At 39.5% G+C, this 16,238-nt stretch overlaps 1 protein-coding gene across 5 annotated transcripts in view; it reads left to right on the forward strand.

Annotated features, from left to right (window-relative positions):
* The window catches only part of EML4 (echinoderm microtubule associated protein like 4), a 151,733-nt gene extending 139,173 nt beyond the window's left edge, over nt 1-12,560 (forward strand). For all 5 annotated transcript variants that reach the window (XM_017811756.1, XM_017811757.1, XM_017811758.1 and 2 more), the window contains 4 exons: nt 3,417-3,504; nt 4,718-4,816; nt 9,123-9,253; nt 9,732-12,560. In XM_017811756.1, the coding sequence (XP_017667245.1) occupies nt 3,417-3,504; nt 4,718-4,816; nt 9,123-9,253; nt 9,732-10,196 (783 nt within the window). In that variant the 3' untranslated portion in view covers nt 10,197-12,560. The remainder of the gene's footprint in view (nt 1-3,416; nt 3,505-4,717; nt 4,817-9,122; nt 9,254-9,731) is intronic.
* The last annotated feature ends 3,678 nt before the right edge of the window (nt 12,561-16,238 follow it).

Here is a 16,238-nt window from a genome sequence, read left to right on the forward strand (position 1 = left end):
CAGTGTGCAGGCTGGCAGGGCGGGCTCAGCGCTGCCATGGGATGCAGCTGGGCAGGAAGGCTGGTGGGTGTTCTGGGGACTCCTCACTGTGGTGTGGGGTGAGCCAGGGTATACTGCAGCCCCTGAGCAGGGTGATGATGAGGTTACCCCATACCACAATGGTTATGAGATGAGAAATTGGATCTGCAGCCTTCCACAGGAGCTCAGGCAATGGGGAAAGGGCTGAGCCTGCAGGGAGCTTAGACCAGGGCCCCAGTGGGGCTAGTGGGGATGGCAATGGATGACTGCACCTTAGTACAACGTTTCACCTCATTGCTTATTTTAACCATAGAATATAAAATATCTCAGGGATGGCTAATCCTAACATACATAATATTTAGCTTACTATGTACTTCAAGGTCTCTGTGAGCTCTTTGAAGATGCATGAGCATTTATTTCTGTATATTGTATGTATTATGTGTCAAGAGGGAGCATCTTGTAACTTAAACCATCATCTGTATGTCCCTCTGTCCCTCTGCCTTGGCAGGAAAGGGGTTTATAAAAATTAGAGTGGGAGAATTGAGCATTGTTATACTCAGGCAGAAGTGTTAAGGCTTCAAAGGAGATTTCTTTTATCCCATTTTTTTTAGTCTGAGTGACTGCATGTAGAAGACATTGGCAACCTGGTTTCTGTCGGGGCTGAGCTCCCCCGACCCCTCCAGCCTGTGCAGAAGGCAGTGACATGTAGCTGTGAGGCTGCTGATCCGATTTCATGCACCCTGTGCCTCCCCTCTGCTTCCTGCCAGCATGCTGGCGGGTCCGTACCAGTTTGATGCTAAACAGGGAGACACCCAGGCATGCTTGGGACCGGGAGCGCTCTCCTGGCACTGCATCCTTCTGGCATTCTGTCATTCAGTAGCCTTGCGGGTGACCTCCAAGTAGTATGACTCAGTCCTCCTGGTAGTCAACTTCTGGTTGTTTCTTCCAACTTGAATGCATTACTCGAATACTTTCAGAAGGATTTTATCTCCTGAAGCAGCATTAGCTTGTGCATGAGGGCTGTATGCCCATTGTTACGTTTAAATCCCCTCTCAGTCATAACCAGGCATTCTGCTGCTGCTAGAGAGGCAAGTCTGCGACCTGTGAGCCTGTTTCCACAGTGAGGGATAGTGCTGGCTGGGATCACAATTTCAGATGAGCCTAAACAACCGTTTTGACTAGTGCAGCTGTTTTTTGAGGGCTCCAGCTATGCAGTCAGCAGTTTGAAGGTTTGGGCTGGGGTATGAACTTCCAGCATGTCAGCAGTTCCTGGGTGGCTAGTGCTGTCTCTGTTTGCCTTACATCAGAGAGAACTTAGCAAAAGAGGAGCAAATGCTGTGCATATACGGAGAGGGCTGTGGGGTGAAAGCCACACAGGCAGCCACACCAAAGTATTTAATGCACTGGACTTGACCTGAAATGATTTGTGTGGCTCTCCTATAGGCTATGGGCATTTTTAACCTTGCACCACTCAAGTCTGAAATAGATAAACATTGCCAATGAAGGAGAGGATTTCTGTTTAGTCAGATAGTTTTATTATCCAGTGATAATATGAATCATTACATTCACTGTATATAAAGGTACAGAAAAGAAGAGAGTAAAATGTTGCCTTATCAGTGGGCAGCTACCAAAGAAAGATTTTAATAGAAAACAGGATCCTCCTATTGAAAATATGATAACAATGTTTTGTTCCAGTTCATCATTTGGTGATCGCTTGCCTGAAGGGATTTTGCAGCCTAGAGCCCACTGGCCAATTGCTTTGTTGCTTGCCCTGCAGCCCCCAGGAATTTTAACAGCTGCCAAATGTCTGGCAGGATTTAGTAAATGACTGACCAGTTCTTTTCCATGTTGGAATTCAATTGCATATTCAAAGACTTGAAAAATAAGAGGAGGGGGGAGAAAAAATCCTAGCCAATTGTGCACTTTTTGTTTGTTTAATACCAAGTTTGCAAGTCAGTATCATATATCTCACCCATGACTGCAAAGCAGTTATGTCAATACACTGTTCTTTGCTTGAGGGAGAGACTAGTTCATAAGTAAATAAATCATAAAGGCTAGCCGTTCTCCTAAATGTTTTTGCAGTCTCTCACAGAGGCCTGGGAACAGGGAGACAGGACATGGATGTATTTCTACATATGATTCTGGAAGCAATCGACATCTCTTAGAGTTCTGTGTGGAAGCAATTGGTGTGGTGGGTGACCTGGCAGCCAGTGCAGTGCTTCTGCGTGGCCCTGGCATGGCCAGTGCAGACTGGGCCATGAGACCCTGGGCCATTCAGGCTGAGGGACACCATCTTCATAATGCCCCCTGAGAGAGGGAGATAAATTGACTTGAATCAGTCAAGAAAATGCCATTTTGTTGCCTGGCAGAATGACTAGGAAGGGGAGGAAATAGATGGACTTACAAGAGGAAGAGGAGCAGCGAGAAGAAATGGAAGGGTGGAGGAAGAAAAGAGTGACATGGATGTCACTTTTATTAATTTCCTACCCTTTCCTCTACAGGAAATAAATTATTCCTACCTTATACAAATTTTTGGCTTTTCTGGAGCCTTTCATAGTTTTATTATTATTATTTTTGTTGTTGTTATTTTTATTATTACTACCATCAAAAAAGTCTGTGCACAGGAAAAATATTCCGACCAGCTGGATTTATCTTCTCCCTCAAAACCCCAGATGGGTGTTTAACCCTCAGTGTGCTCTTGATGGTAATAACTAAGCAACTAGACCAGAGGGTTTTGATTCTTAATATAGATGACCCCGTGCCTATAGGGAGGACAGCTTTCAAAGCTGGCACTAACATGTGTGCAGTGTAAGAAGCACAGCAGAAACTTTCTAAAAGCTTAGAAGAGTATTCTTGTAACACCAGGTCATGATCTTGTACTTTTTACATTGTGGTTGTTAACCAAGGTATCCTTGGTTTTTAGGGTGAGCAAAGGTTATTTGCATGTGTGTGCATTTAATGGAAGTTATTTTGAATGAATAGCGAAATAAGAGTTCTGTCACTTTTTTTGTTGGACTCTAAAAATTATCCTGTGCAAGTTACTTGCTTTTCTCAATTAGTAACAATGTGTATGTTCCTAATTCACATATAAATTTTTAGTTCATCTATATTTTAGCATAATGCCTTCTAGCAGTAAATCATTCTGGAGTCCAAGAGGGACACGATTTACAAGGGAAGAGTGGGAGAGGACTGCATTTGTTTAGCTGTTAGTGAGTGTGGCACTGTGAGTAAGGAAGGAGCCTTTAAAAGAACACAAGTGAATTGCAGCAGACCTGGGGTGGGTGGGGAGGTGATTTTTTTTTTTTTTGCTGTTAGCTGTCCCATCTGTGGGTGCAACTTCTGCTTCGCTTTCCACTAAAGTAGGTGTTTCACACTGCTGTTACTGCATTCTTCTCCAGGGACATTCCAGCTATATTACACACCTTGACTGGTCCCCGGACAACAAGTATATAATGTCAAACTCAGGAGACTATGAAATACTATACTGTAAGTATGAAATTAAATAGACTGGAAACAGAAATATGTATAAACTGTCAGAATATTTAGAAAAATATGTTTGATCAGGGCTGTACAAAATGCTTACTGACAAAGGGACCAATTTGAACTTGTGTAACCTGATATCTTGATGTTATTCAGAGCTGTGTATTACCTAATGGCAATGCCAAATATAGCTTACTTCTTGACAAGGTCATAAACATTTTGATGTTGGCCCAAAGTTCTGTAGATTGAAAATAATATATACAGTTGTCTAATTGATGTCAACAATACCAGTTATTTTGGGGGAATAAAATCAGTGGGTCTGTGCCACAGTTCTGGGGTTTCTTGTTTGAAACTTATCTTGGCTGTTGTTCTTGAAAACTAAGCAAAGCAATATTGCTACTTTAATAAGTTAGTGGAAATAATGGTTTTGGGTTTGGTTTTTTTTTTAATATGTGAAAATATGAATTTAATATATAATGGCTATGTCAGAAATGCAACTTGAGTAGTGCATATCAGTCTGTTTTTAAATTGGTTTTTGTATTCTTGCCTTCTTACAACTTTTAACTAGATCCAAGAGGACTGCAGTTTTTTCCCTGTACAGACAAGAATAGCCATCAATTTAAATATCTGTCACCTTAACATGTTTTTTCTGCCTGTCACACTTAATTTTCAAATCTAGATAGTGCAATCTATCAAAAGGACATGTTGGTACTTTAATTTCATGTAAAGGGAAGAAAAGAGCTGTGACCCATTAGTAGTGGCCTAGTGTATTACAAGATGGACAATCTTTCCTAGTTAAAAGTTTTCTAAGGTTTCTAAGGTCTAAGGTTTCTCTGGCAGTAGTTGCTCACTGTTTTAAAAGCAGAACTTCCTGAATGACTGATTGAATTTTAGCACATCGGTGGAGCTGGTAGGAGGAAAAAATTATTATATTGCAGACTTTTATTAAAGCATTTTGTTGAGTTGGTAGCAGGGTACTCAAGCTGCAGGGAGGTTATGCTATCAGAAGAGGGAAATGAGAAGTAAATATGACTCATAAAAACCAAGTAAAGCTTCAAGTATCTGGAATTTCATGAACGTACTGGTCTGTCTTTGCCTCTACAGTGTAGTTCCAGATTGGTTTTAAGATGCATTTATTTACTGTATTAGCATCTTCAAAGATTATGTATGTAAATATAATTTTGCATTGCTTAATTCATCATTCACTTTTTTTTTACAGGGGACATTCCAAGTGGCTGTAAGCTAATCAGGAATCGTTCTGACTGTAAGGATATAGATTGGACAACATATACTTGTGTGCTAGGCTTCCAGGTGTTTGGTAAGCACTGTTTAACTTGCTTTCAAGCTATCCGTGCTGTGCTTGTGTTTTTGTTTGCTTCAGTTTGTCATTAGAGGTACACTGTTAATGATTATTAGGGATGGTGCTGAGATCACAGACCAAAGAGACTGACCACAATATTTGTCTGAAATAAAGAGCACCGGATGTTCTACAGACAACGTGCAATTGGTTTCTGTTTAGTTCTTGAGGTCTGAGATTTGACTTTTCTGCTGTCATTTTAGGCTACCATTTTTAGACGCAGAAAGCTTATATTTTAAAGTGCTCATATAGCACGTGTGCATTCTCCTTTGCTTACCTTAGTTTTGGATAGGAACAAGAAGGTGTGAGTGTAAGTTATAGTCCATAAATTAAAATCATGACAGTACTTTGATACCTGTAGTCAAAGGTGAGTAATATACACTGTTTGTAAAGAATAAAAATGCTTTACAGATTAAACAGATTCTTTACCTAGTAGTTTATTTTTAAAATGCACAAAATCACTTTACAAAGCTGACAGATCTGCTTTTAATAGTACAATTCAAACTGCTTTTGCTTATGACAGCTCTTTTGGCCATAAATAAGGAGCCTCTCTGTGATGGGTTTAAAAGTACGGTTCAACCTCTCAGTGAAGTTGTATGAGCAGGGTGTTGAATGTCTCTCTTCCACCACTGAGATCAAATACTTGCCTCTGTCCTTTGTGTTGGTGGACATATCAAAAGCAGGTAAATCAGCAAATTCTTTAGAGGTGAGGGTTAGGTCTGCAAATCTTTTCACAGCTACTAGGAGTTCAACTTTGAATACCAGTTTATATGCAGGATAGAAGAAAATCAAGTGAGTTTGAATGCTTTCTGTACCTTCTGACACCTGTCATGCATATTTAAGGACTGCCATGTCCTTAATGAACAACCAGCCTTAAAGGATTGAAGTTGGTGTGTGGGCTAATACTGACACTCTTGTGTAGCATATTGGTTGGGTGGAGGGCATTTGGTGCTTAATAACCAGACATGATTTCCTTTTTTGGTAACAAAGATCTATGACAGAATAGAGAAAATAGAGGGATCAGAGAAGGAAGATAATGAGTTGCTAGATTGCATAAATATTTCCGAGTTCTTTGGAGCTTGAAGTAGATAACAGAAATAAACAGAAGCATGCTCTTTCTGGAGCTGAATACTGTTGCTTATTGCTAGTTTGATGAAAATATTGGTTTCCATAATCCTGAGAGCTTGAACCAGGTTGTTGTGTACGTGTTTGTTTTTATTCAGTCTGTCTGGGTGAAGTTGGAAGTGGATGGCTGTATCCTCCTGATGCTCTGTGCATATGGGCTTAGGCTAACAAGGAATTGGAGCACAGTAGTCATTTCCTCACTGTCTTTGCTACTGTGACTGAAATAATAGTGCAACACAAAAGCCTTTTTTAAAATGGAGTATTAGAAGATTCGGGAGATGATACAGAAAGTGAAAACCAAAACTCTCATGCTAATATGATGTCTTTCTCCAGGAGCAAGGAAAACACTTTGTAAGGACCGCATATTCCTTCTGGAATAGACTTGGAGCTGAAGCATTTTACATTTTATGCAGAGTACTTAAATCTACCAGAAACATGGAGGTAGCAGGCTCTGTTGCTACTGAACTTCTACCACTACATTTGGTGGTAGAGCAGACAGAATAAGGGGAGCAGCTCTCTGAATCCCAGGGCTTTCCCAGAAGTGTCCTTTACTCCTGACCTAAGGAGGTGAGATGTGGGAGCACAGAAAGAGTTTGGTTTCACATCTGGACCATTCGCTTTGTCTCTTTAACAGCTGTTAGATAGAAGCTATTAGCGACTGGGGCCAGACCGTGGACATAAGCAGCTCCCATAATCCCTGTTTTGAGAAACCATTTTACTTTTAGTTTTTAAAAAGTGGAAAAGTCTTTTGATCTTGTCTGCATGCCCTTTTGGATTAATACAAACTTTAACCACTCTGGATTAAGTTTAAGTAGTCTCAACTGCTCTCAAAATCTTCAGTGTGCCAGAGGACCTGGGAATGAAGTAGATAAAGCAGATAATGTGATGTTATTCTGGGGCAGAACAGAATATATTTAAACTTCCTAGCCAAGATTCATCATGCCCTAATTTTATACTGTCTGCTAGTCTGACACCCCTTACAGAATCTTAAAATTACGGCTCCATCTCAGACAAAGGCAAGTATTTTCCCATTAAATCAGACAGTACAGCTAAGCCAACCTAGCATATATTTGCTAGTCTGGCTTTGACCTGAGGGGTCAGCTGGCTCAGGGATCCAAGCAAGCTAGGGACTGCTCACTGACACTCAGGAGAGAGGGTTAAGTTTATGGGATTTGGGTTTATGGGGTGTGTTTTACAGTTCAGCTCTGTGGATAGTGTACCGTAGGCTCAGGCATTGCACTGTTGTCAGCAGAAGGAAAAGGATGGAAATGCATGGTTTGGATGATAACAGCATTGCTCCTTTTTGGCAGTTGATATTACTATTGGCTCAGCAGTATCATCACTCTGCACCCCAAGCAATTGAAGTCACTCTCTGGGTTACTGCACATTTCCCACACTTTTTTCTGAGCAGATTCTTTTGAGAGGCTTAATGCTGTTTAGCAGAATTTATTGAAATTGAAGTGCTGTTGTCATGCCTCATAATAATATTTTGGGAGTTTTGTTATTTTTACAGTTATATTGAGAACTAAAACCTCAGTCATATTAATGTCTTGTTTTTCCCATGTTTGCGTGATGCATTGAAAGCGAATTCTGCTGTCTTAAGAAAAAAGGTGGCCTTATATTTAAAGCTGCTAAAGGACTTTGCAAACACAAAAGATGTTTAATAAGAGATGCAATCTTGAGTATTTGTAATTTTAATCTTAAATTAAAAAGAAGAGTCAGTAGAATAGCTGTTTGTCTCAGTCTGCCTAAGGTGGTAGCTGAAGCTTCAGGAAGTTGAAGTTCATTTATTCCCACTTGTTGACAGTATTTTATATGCAGAAAGCCAGAGGAAAGCTAAAATTCATTCATGTGGAGCTACTAGAAAATTCTTAAATAGTATATATTTTCCAGTTTGATTTCACTGATATGAGAACACTAAAATGTTTCTGAATACTTTCCTTAGCACTTCATGTCTTTATTTAGTAAACTACCTACAGTGTATCTTATTGGCATTGCAAGAAGTTTAACAAGCTGCCTTTGTATTCTTCAGAGAAAATTAAGTTCTTACTCCACCTGCTGAAGAATGGAAAAAACCGACTTTTTTTTAACTGCTTGTCTTTTTGGATAAAAACAAGAATATATAGTGTGGGAGTCTGAAAAAGATAAGGCAATTCTGATTTGGCTTTTTGTGCTGTATAAAACAGTAGACAGCACATGTTTTTTATTTTACTGAAGTCAGTGACTGTAATGGAGGAAGAAGATATTTTCATATCTGATAATCAGTATACCTCTCAGTCAATCAGACACAGTTTTTTGGAGTGGGTGTGAAATTTGAGGAGGGGAAAATTCCTCCTAACTCCTGAACCTAATTAGAAACCCAAGTCTGAGCTGAAAAATATGGTACTTTGGTATCTTATAACCCCTTGCTTACCTTTTGTTCAGCTTTCCTTGCAGATGTGAATTGTCTGTTTTGTTATGGGAATCTCTAAGGTCTTTTTTGTTAAAACTAGAGCCTCCCCCATCCCCAGTTTGCTCAGTGCTTTTCATCCAGGAAATGTTGTTATTCTTTTGTCTAGACATATCTGTGTCATTCTTTTTACTTAAAAGCATATTGAATTGTACTTAAGCACTTGACAGAACTTATATCTATGAAACCCATGCAGGCTGGATTTCTGTGCAGGGTATCATCAATCAGTTGTCTCCTTTGAATCACACAAATACTAAGATTTAAAATAAAAGAAGCCAAACCAATTGAAACATAGAAGAAACCAACAAAACCATAATGTACAGTACATGTATTTGTCCCATATGTCAGCACCACCGTTGCTTTTAAAATGTCTGTGCATGAATGAAAGTGTTGAGTTACCAGTTTTAGCAGCAAACTTAAGCTTTAAACAAGACAGGTTTTGAAGAGGACATGAATGTTAAGCCTGAGACTGAGGATTTGGGAGAACGGGGTGGGGGGGAGCAGCATTAGACTAGCAAAATATTTATGATATTTAATGCCATGCACATTCCATTTTCCAGTTGAATTTCTATCTCATCTTTTGTTAAGCTCGTCTTTTCTCACAGCTTTATAGATTTTGTTTTTGTTTATGAATTGTCTGTTAATTTGTTTCTAAAATTACCGTGGCTGAATATCTGCTGTACTCTTTCCTAGGAGTTTGGCCTGAAGGATCAGATGGAACAGACATAAATGCCCTTGTCAGATCCCATAACCGAAAAGTGATAGCAGTTGCTGATGATTTCTGTAAGGTCCATCTCTTTCAGTATCCCTGTTCCAAGCCAAAGGTGAGTCTAGACCAGTCTAGTCCATGTGCTTGTTTACACTGTGTGAAGCTTTCCTTGCCAGACACCTGCTTCCAGCGTAGTTGCTTTGGAACCTGGCAGCCAAATACCTCATTTATATCCAAGAACCCCCATTAAATTTATATAGAAAAGTATAAAATAATATAAATGCAAAACAATATACCTAAAAGTGAAATGGCAATAGTTATCCTTAAATTCTGGAGCAGAGCTTGATGCTTTGTATTTGCTGGCCTTAGTGTTAGCTTCATTACTTTTTGCATAAAGATCTACATCTGTCCCAAGTTACAGACCTTAAGAAGAGTGGATGTATTGCAGCAAAAACATAATATAAATTCTTTACTCTTCTGTGAATTAAGATCTCTCTCGAAAGGGCTAAGCAAAAATACTAGTAGTTTTAAATTTCCGTATCATGTGCTTTTCTAGTCAACATGTGATTTGTCTTTCTGCTTGTTTTCAATAGGCTCCAAGTCACAAATACAGTGCTCACAGTAGTCATGTGACAAATGTCAGCTTCACTCATAGCGATGGTCACTTGATTTCAACTGGAGGGAAAGACATGAGTATTATTCAATGGAAACTTGTGGAGAAGGTAACTCTACCGCAAAATGACATTGTCATAGATATCGGTGCAACCAAAGTGCCCATCCCTGCCAGTGAAAATCCTGTGCAGTCTCCTGCACATCTCCCACAGCCTTTTAATGAAATGAACCAAAATGAAAGTGTAACTGGCAGCTCTCCGGTTTCTTTGGAGAGCAACTTGGAGCAGTCTGCGGAGGCCAGTGAAGAGCAGAGTGAGGAGCAAAGCGAGGGGAGCAGCCTGGATCCCGCCGAGCCGAGCTATGAAGAGCCCTCCAATGAGCTGAGCGAGGAGCACAGCGAGTCCACAGTCACTGAAGAGCAGCAAGATAACTCACCGGTGTCTTAATGCTCCCAGCTCAGGCGGTTATTTTCCCTTGGTGTGCGTGCTTTCATTACAGGGTGAGGGTTCAAATAGAGAAGACTAGCTGAGATTCATGACCACTCCAGATTTTGAGTTTCAGTGAGATTTTTAGTCTGAGCTTCAGTTCAATGTGTGGAACCATCCCAAGGGCCTGGCTTGATGGTCTGTGTCAAGATCTGGTCACAGTTAGTAGTGGACATTACCATAGATCCATTTCAGTTCTGAAATCGCTGTCAGGAAGTAGCATGAAATACATACTGGAAAAAAGGTTAGCTCTGAGAATTAGCTGGAGTAGACCACCTTAACTATGTGAAAGTGCTTTCTAAAAGAACTAAGCTGATGGGAAGTGCTGAGCTGTTCCAGCTGGGAAGTCCTGTGCTGCTTTTTCCAGGCGCAAAGACAAACAGAATGAAACAAACAACCAAAAAGCTCTTTGTGGGGCTGTTTTCCTTTGTTTTTTCTTAATGAAAAAAATAGAGGAAAAATAATGTAACAATGCCACGTGTATGGCGATGCCTTCTTGATCTAACACATATGCAATTTTCTAACACTACTAATTCCTTGTGGAGTCTGAATGTGTTTGTAGTTGGTCTGCCCTGGGTGCTGCTAGTTCTAAGGCAAATCCTGTCAAGGAACGGTGTCAGCTGTTCCATTTTCACAGACTATTTAATAGCAGACTAACCAAATACTGGCATGTTTCACTTTTCGTGACCTGAAAGTTGATTTAAACTATAGGATGTAATTGTCTCTTCAAAGAATTGCTTGCCTAGAGAGTTGGAAACTTGAGAGAATCTTTACAGTGACTTTGATGTGAGCAGTAGAGGAAGCATGACAAGAACGCAAAAGTCAGATGGGCTCCAGAGTTAAACTTCAAGCCTTCAAGCAAAACTTGCTCCATCCCTAGTAGGAGAAATATAAATACAGTTAACTTAAATTATTAAATTGGTGCTTAGGATTAGTATATTAAGCTGATAATTTTTTCTTCTGAGTTTTTAGAGGTTACTCTAAGAATCATTGAACTGCAGTCTGTCCTTTTATTTTTTCCCCTGGCTCCCTTAGCAATTGTGATATAAGCATACAGTAATTTAGATGATGATGATGTGATTTTTTTTTTCCCTAGACTTGCTGATCTATTATTTTTGTGATTTTTATTTCCACTCCACCCCTCCCCAGGTTGCTCTAAGCCATGCAGCTCTCATGTGGCTATACCTGGCCAGTTACGGGATATCTTGGCATTTGTTATGCATTTGGAAAGTACTTTTTTTTTACAAAGTTTGTCAGATAGCTACATTTTTTTTCTTAAGTGCATACATTTCCTACTTTAAAAAAAGGTATAGGTTTACTGGCAGATATCCATTTCCTATGTACTTGTTTATATTTTGATTACATAGAATTTTCTTTTCTAACTTGCTGCATTGTGCTGGTATTTTAGTTCTTAGTTAGAATATCATGTTTAGAAACTTTGGATGAGTTCATAAGTCTTAATTGTGCAAGCGTTTACGTGATTGTGCCATTCCAAAGTGCATCAAAACTGTCATTCCCTTACTAGTATCTTCTCAGGAGAAATGCTACAGATCAGGTATTTAGTCATCATTTGGAAAGATAAAAAACAAATGGACTCCCAAAGGACATTTAGAACATTTATATATAAAATATATAAATATATATATACACACATATATATATATAAAAAAAATATCCTCTTGTTTACAACAGTTCCAGAGAACCTCAAAGTAGTTCCCTTCAGATGGAGGGAGATATGGATTCCAAGCAACCCATCTGTTTAAACTGTGCTCTGTACATAGAGTTTTACTGGAGAGCTCTAGTATGCCTGACTTGCAAATTTGCCAAATAGCAGTGGAAGATAAAGGTCAGCTCATCAAAATTCTTGGTTACAAATGAGGAATATGCTGTAGGTTTAGAAAATAATCTTAGTAAAGGTGAAAGGATTGTAGAGCTAATGAGGCACAGAGAGCTCTCTGTCACTTTTATGAACTCCACATAAGCAACACATTTCTATTTGGAACATCTGTCACCTGGGGTTGCCATGTAAAGTGAGAGTTATAGTTGTGATATTCTTGTGTTTGTAGTTCAGAAGACTCTACTAATATGCAAAAAGCCTTACAGCTTTCAATTGCTGGCAACTACTGTTTAACAATTAAATCTGTGATAATGGATGGAAATGGGTGGGATTATGTAACTGTAGATGTTTTAGAAAAATAATTGTGAATGAATTATGATTAAGAGTGTTTCATGTGAAGATGTTTGAGCCATTTCTATCTATCATGCATTCCTGTCTCAAGGCAGAAAACTTTGAAGATTAAAAAAAATAAAATAATCAAAATGAAATATTGCAGTGTCTTTCTCTGTATCTGTTCTGGTTGTTTCTGTTATAAAGTGGATGCTGCCATCACAATTGCAATGTCTGGGTCTGTGATTTTGGAAGAACCTTTTAACGTGTGCTTTTTTGATAACGTCCCGGGCCACCTAAAAATAAGTTAGTTCAGCATCATGAATCTTATTTACTTCTCAAAAGTTTTATGACATTTCCCTTTTCCGTTTTTCATTAATCTCCTTCTAGCATTATCCTTTTGTAGCTAAAGTGGCAGAGTGTTATGAATAGGTTTTTGTCCTGATGCAAAGTGCAGTCTACCTTCCAGGGTTGTGCCCAGAAGCTTTCTTCTGGAAGTCATGAGAAAAGTACAAGCTTATTTTACCTATTATGTATTAAATACCACAGTGTTTCCACGTTACTGGTAGTCTCTGTCCAGTTGTAGATGCAGAAGGTCACAATATGCTGAATATATTCCTTGTGAGAGATTCTGTCTTTTTAAAGGCTTTGAGTCATTTGCATTTCTTGCATCTGGTTTCTGTCCTTCACGAAAGGGCAGGGTGGGGTAGAGAGAAAAGAAACCTGCAAGATAGACAAATACCTCATGTTTATTCTCACTTAAAGGAAAAACAAACAAAAACCATCATTGGAAACCTCAATGACTCTGCACCAAATTGTCAGGAGAATGCTGCTGTTCCAACATGAGCAGAAAGTAATGTCCTAAGGTCATGCTGTGCTGTTCCCAGCACACCTGCAGCTGTGCAGTGCTATCCTTTTCTAGGCTCTTTCTCTCCAAATCCAGATCAAGGCTTTTGCTACCTCTTCAGGGATTCTCAGTAAGGCCTTTTTGAGGAGTGGGTAAGCAGGTCTTCTGTGAGTCCTCATTTGTGATGTAGGTGGGGCAGGGCTTCTAAGTGCCCACTTTCTTATCTAGGGACAGCAGCATCTGCTGTCAGCTCATGAAGCTGCAGTGATGGTATTTCTTACGTGGAGCTGAAGTTCTTACGTGGAGCTGAAGTTCAGGGTGGAAGCTCCACTGAAGGCGTAAAATTATAACAGCCTCCCGTTTTACAGAATCGTAAACTTAAATTCAAAGTCTTTATTAAAATGTTCGTATAGTTGTGTAGTAAAATACTGGAAAGTTATGAAATGCTATGTTTGTGGATTCTTGGAGTATATGTCCATATAGGGTGCATATCGTGAAAAGCGATACTGGGTTTTACATATAAAGGGCACTTTTAAGGATATGACCACATACCCCATGGATTTTTTCCCATCGAAGTTGCAGGATAGGTGAGGAACAGGCTGGGGATGTGGATGGGTAGTGATGAATCAAGTGTTTCTTAGGTTTGATCTTGCTGTAATTCTCATTATAAATAACAATAACTAGTTTTTGCATATGATGCATGTCAAGTTCCAGCCTCTCAGATTTTTAAACATCCCTAAAAAAACATAGATTCAGACTGTCCCTGAAAATAAAGCAAAAATTAAATTTTGATTGTTATATTGATTGCAGTCTACACAGAACAATATGCTGTATTTATTACTTTGTGCTTCAGCCCGTAAGATGTGTTACACCCCCTTATATTTCCTTCAGTTAAGTGCTGTATCTCAGTTGAATCAGAATAAAGTAAGTAGAGTGTCCTTGTGAAATTTAAGCGTGGCCAAGCCAAACAAACATAAAATTCTCCTTTCTGCAGTCTCATGCCAATATAATGTTGGCTCCTGGCAGTAAAAGGGTTAATATTACATGAGGTGGATTTTACTTGAGCAATATTTGTGCTGCATGTTTGCCTCCTCCTGAACAAGTTCATTGCCTAATCTTTATTTCTGACAGATGTTTTATGTACTAATACTTTAATCAACTGAGAATGAAAAACTGCTTACAGTAGGATTATACCATTTAGAAGACCAGCCAATGTACACATTTTAATATGTTTAGCGTGCATGGTGTGGCTTTGTGTGCATATACATATATGCAAGCATCAAATGGGTATGGCTGCTCTAGGCTTGTTTGTTTGAAAGAGAGAAGTGGATGACTTCACGGTGAATTAATCAGGTTTAGGAGTGCAGAATAAAATGTGTTCCCAGCAGGATGGCAAGGCAAGAGGACTGGGAGAGGAGGTGCAATGGTGGAATGGTGTTTTTACCAGGGCGGTGTTTCCTGCGTTGGTTCCTCAACACACACCACAGATTTCCCTTTACTAGGTTTTGTACTATAAGTTAAAGCCTGTAAAAGCTTTTACTTCTGTTTGATGTACTGGGTGGTTAAAAGGTAGTTTTGAGAAAGCAAGTTTATGGAGATTTTGGCTGGTTTTTATTATTAACAAACAACTATAGAAAACAGCGTTCTTCCAAAAGGTTCTGCTAAGACACTTGAATCTATAAACAGCCTAAATCTTTAAGGGATATGTATGTGATTTAAATGGTGGGTTTTATAGCCCAGTATACTTTCCAGAAGTGGACCTCTGGATGCTTCCCAGCTCTCACCAGCCAAGTGATCTCTGTCAAGGTCCTCTGCTGTGTACCTCTGTGTGTGTCACATTATTTTTGCTCTCAGATAACCACTGCGCTTTGTCGGTTCTTTGTAAAAAAACTCACTTTCTCTAAGTTCTTAAAGGCTGTCTGAATTATTATCAGTTACATTGTCCCAGCTTTCTTTTTTGATAAATACCTTTAAGTTTCTGTTTCTAGAACATGCTTTTGTATGGTGAGCCAAACAAGTGCTCCAGAGAGCTCTTCACATACTCTGTTCCCCACTGCAGCATGTTTCAGCGATGTGATGTTTCTGTTGTGCATTGCTTGTTTTGCCAGTTGACCTTGCTCTGAATCCTCTTTGTCACACAGCACAAGGCTCTTCATCCTGCTTAAGTCTCTGCCCTCCCAGGCTATGAGTGGGAGGTGACATTTTCTTTTAGTGCTGCTTTAGAATTAATCTTGGCTTCCTTTAAGTATGCTGTCTTGTCATTCCAGTTAGTGTCCATGTGTGCGTGTCCCCCCTTTTCTCCCCCTCCCACAGCTCAATCAGAGATGAGTCCTTCCACTGTCAATAATTTATTCCTTTTAGTCTCTCCTAAATCCATTCACATTTTCTATAGACCTGTAACTGCATACAAGAAAAATCATAGAAAAGGAAAGTCATAAGCTGTCTGCATCAGACAAGGGATACAATTTCCAATACTATCTAGTATGTAAGTATTAAAATCCCTAGCATTTTGTACTGTATCAGTGGGTGTCTCTGGTGTTGGGGAGACACTGACAACAGAACTGAGAACTTATAAAGCTATGTATATCCTAGGTAAAAGGAATTTGGAACAAACTTGGTGCTAACCGCTACCTCAGGGAGGCCTGGAGGCTCACCTCATAGCTCAGGAAAAACAAAAGAAACCCACAAGCAAACAAAAATACAGTAAAGCTTTTGGCTTTAGTAAAGCAGGCAAAAAGTTTTCCATCTGATAGCGAAAGAAGAGGGAGCAAGCAGCAAACAGCATGCACAGAGGAGCTCACTGTGTGCCAAACTTGCTGTTACTACAGTTCTTCTGGTCCAGAGGTGGGTGTGAGGAGCACCCCTGCTATGGGTGGGCATTCTTCCTTCCGAGTGATGCTGCTGATTCTACCCTAGGCAGACTTTCTGTGGAAAAGCTTGTTTGCAGCATTGTGTTGATTAGAATTTTAACTTGAAGAACTGGACAACA

Source organism: Lepidothrix coronata, unplaced genomic scaffold, assembly GCF_001604755.1.
Source record: "Lepidothrix coronata isolate B3197 unplaced genomic scaffold, Lepidothrix_coronata-1.0 Scaffold33, whole genome shotgun sequence".
Lineage (NCBI taxonomy): Eukaryota > Metazoa > Chordata > Aves > Passeriformes > Pipridae > Lepidothrix > Lepidothrix coronata.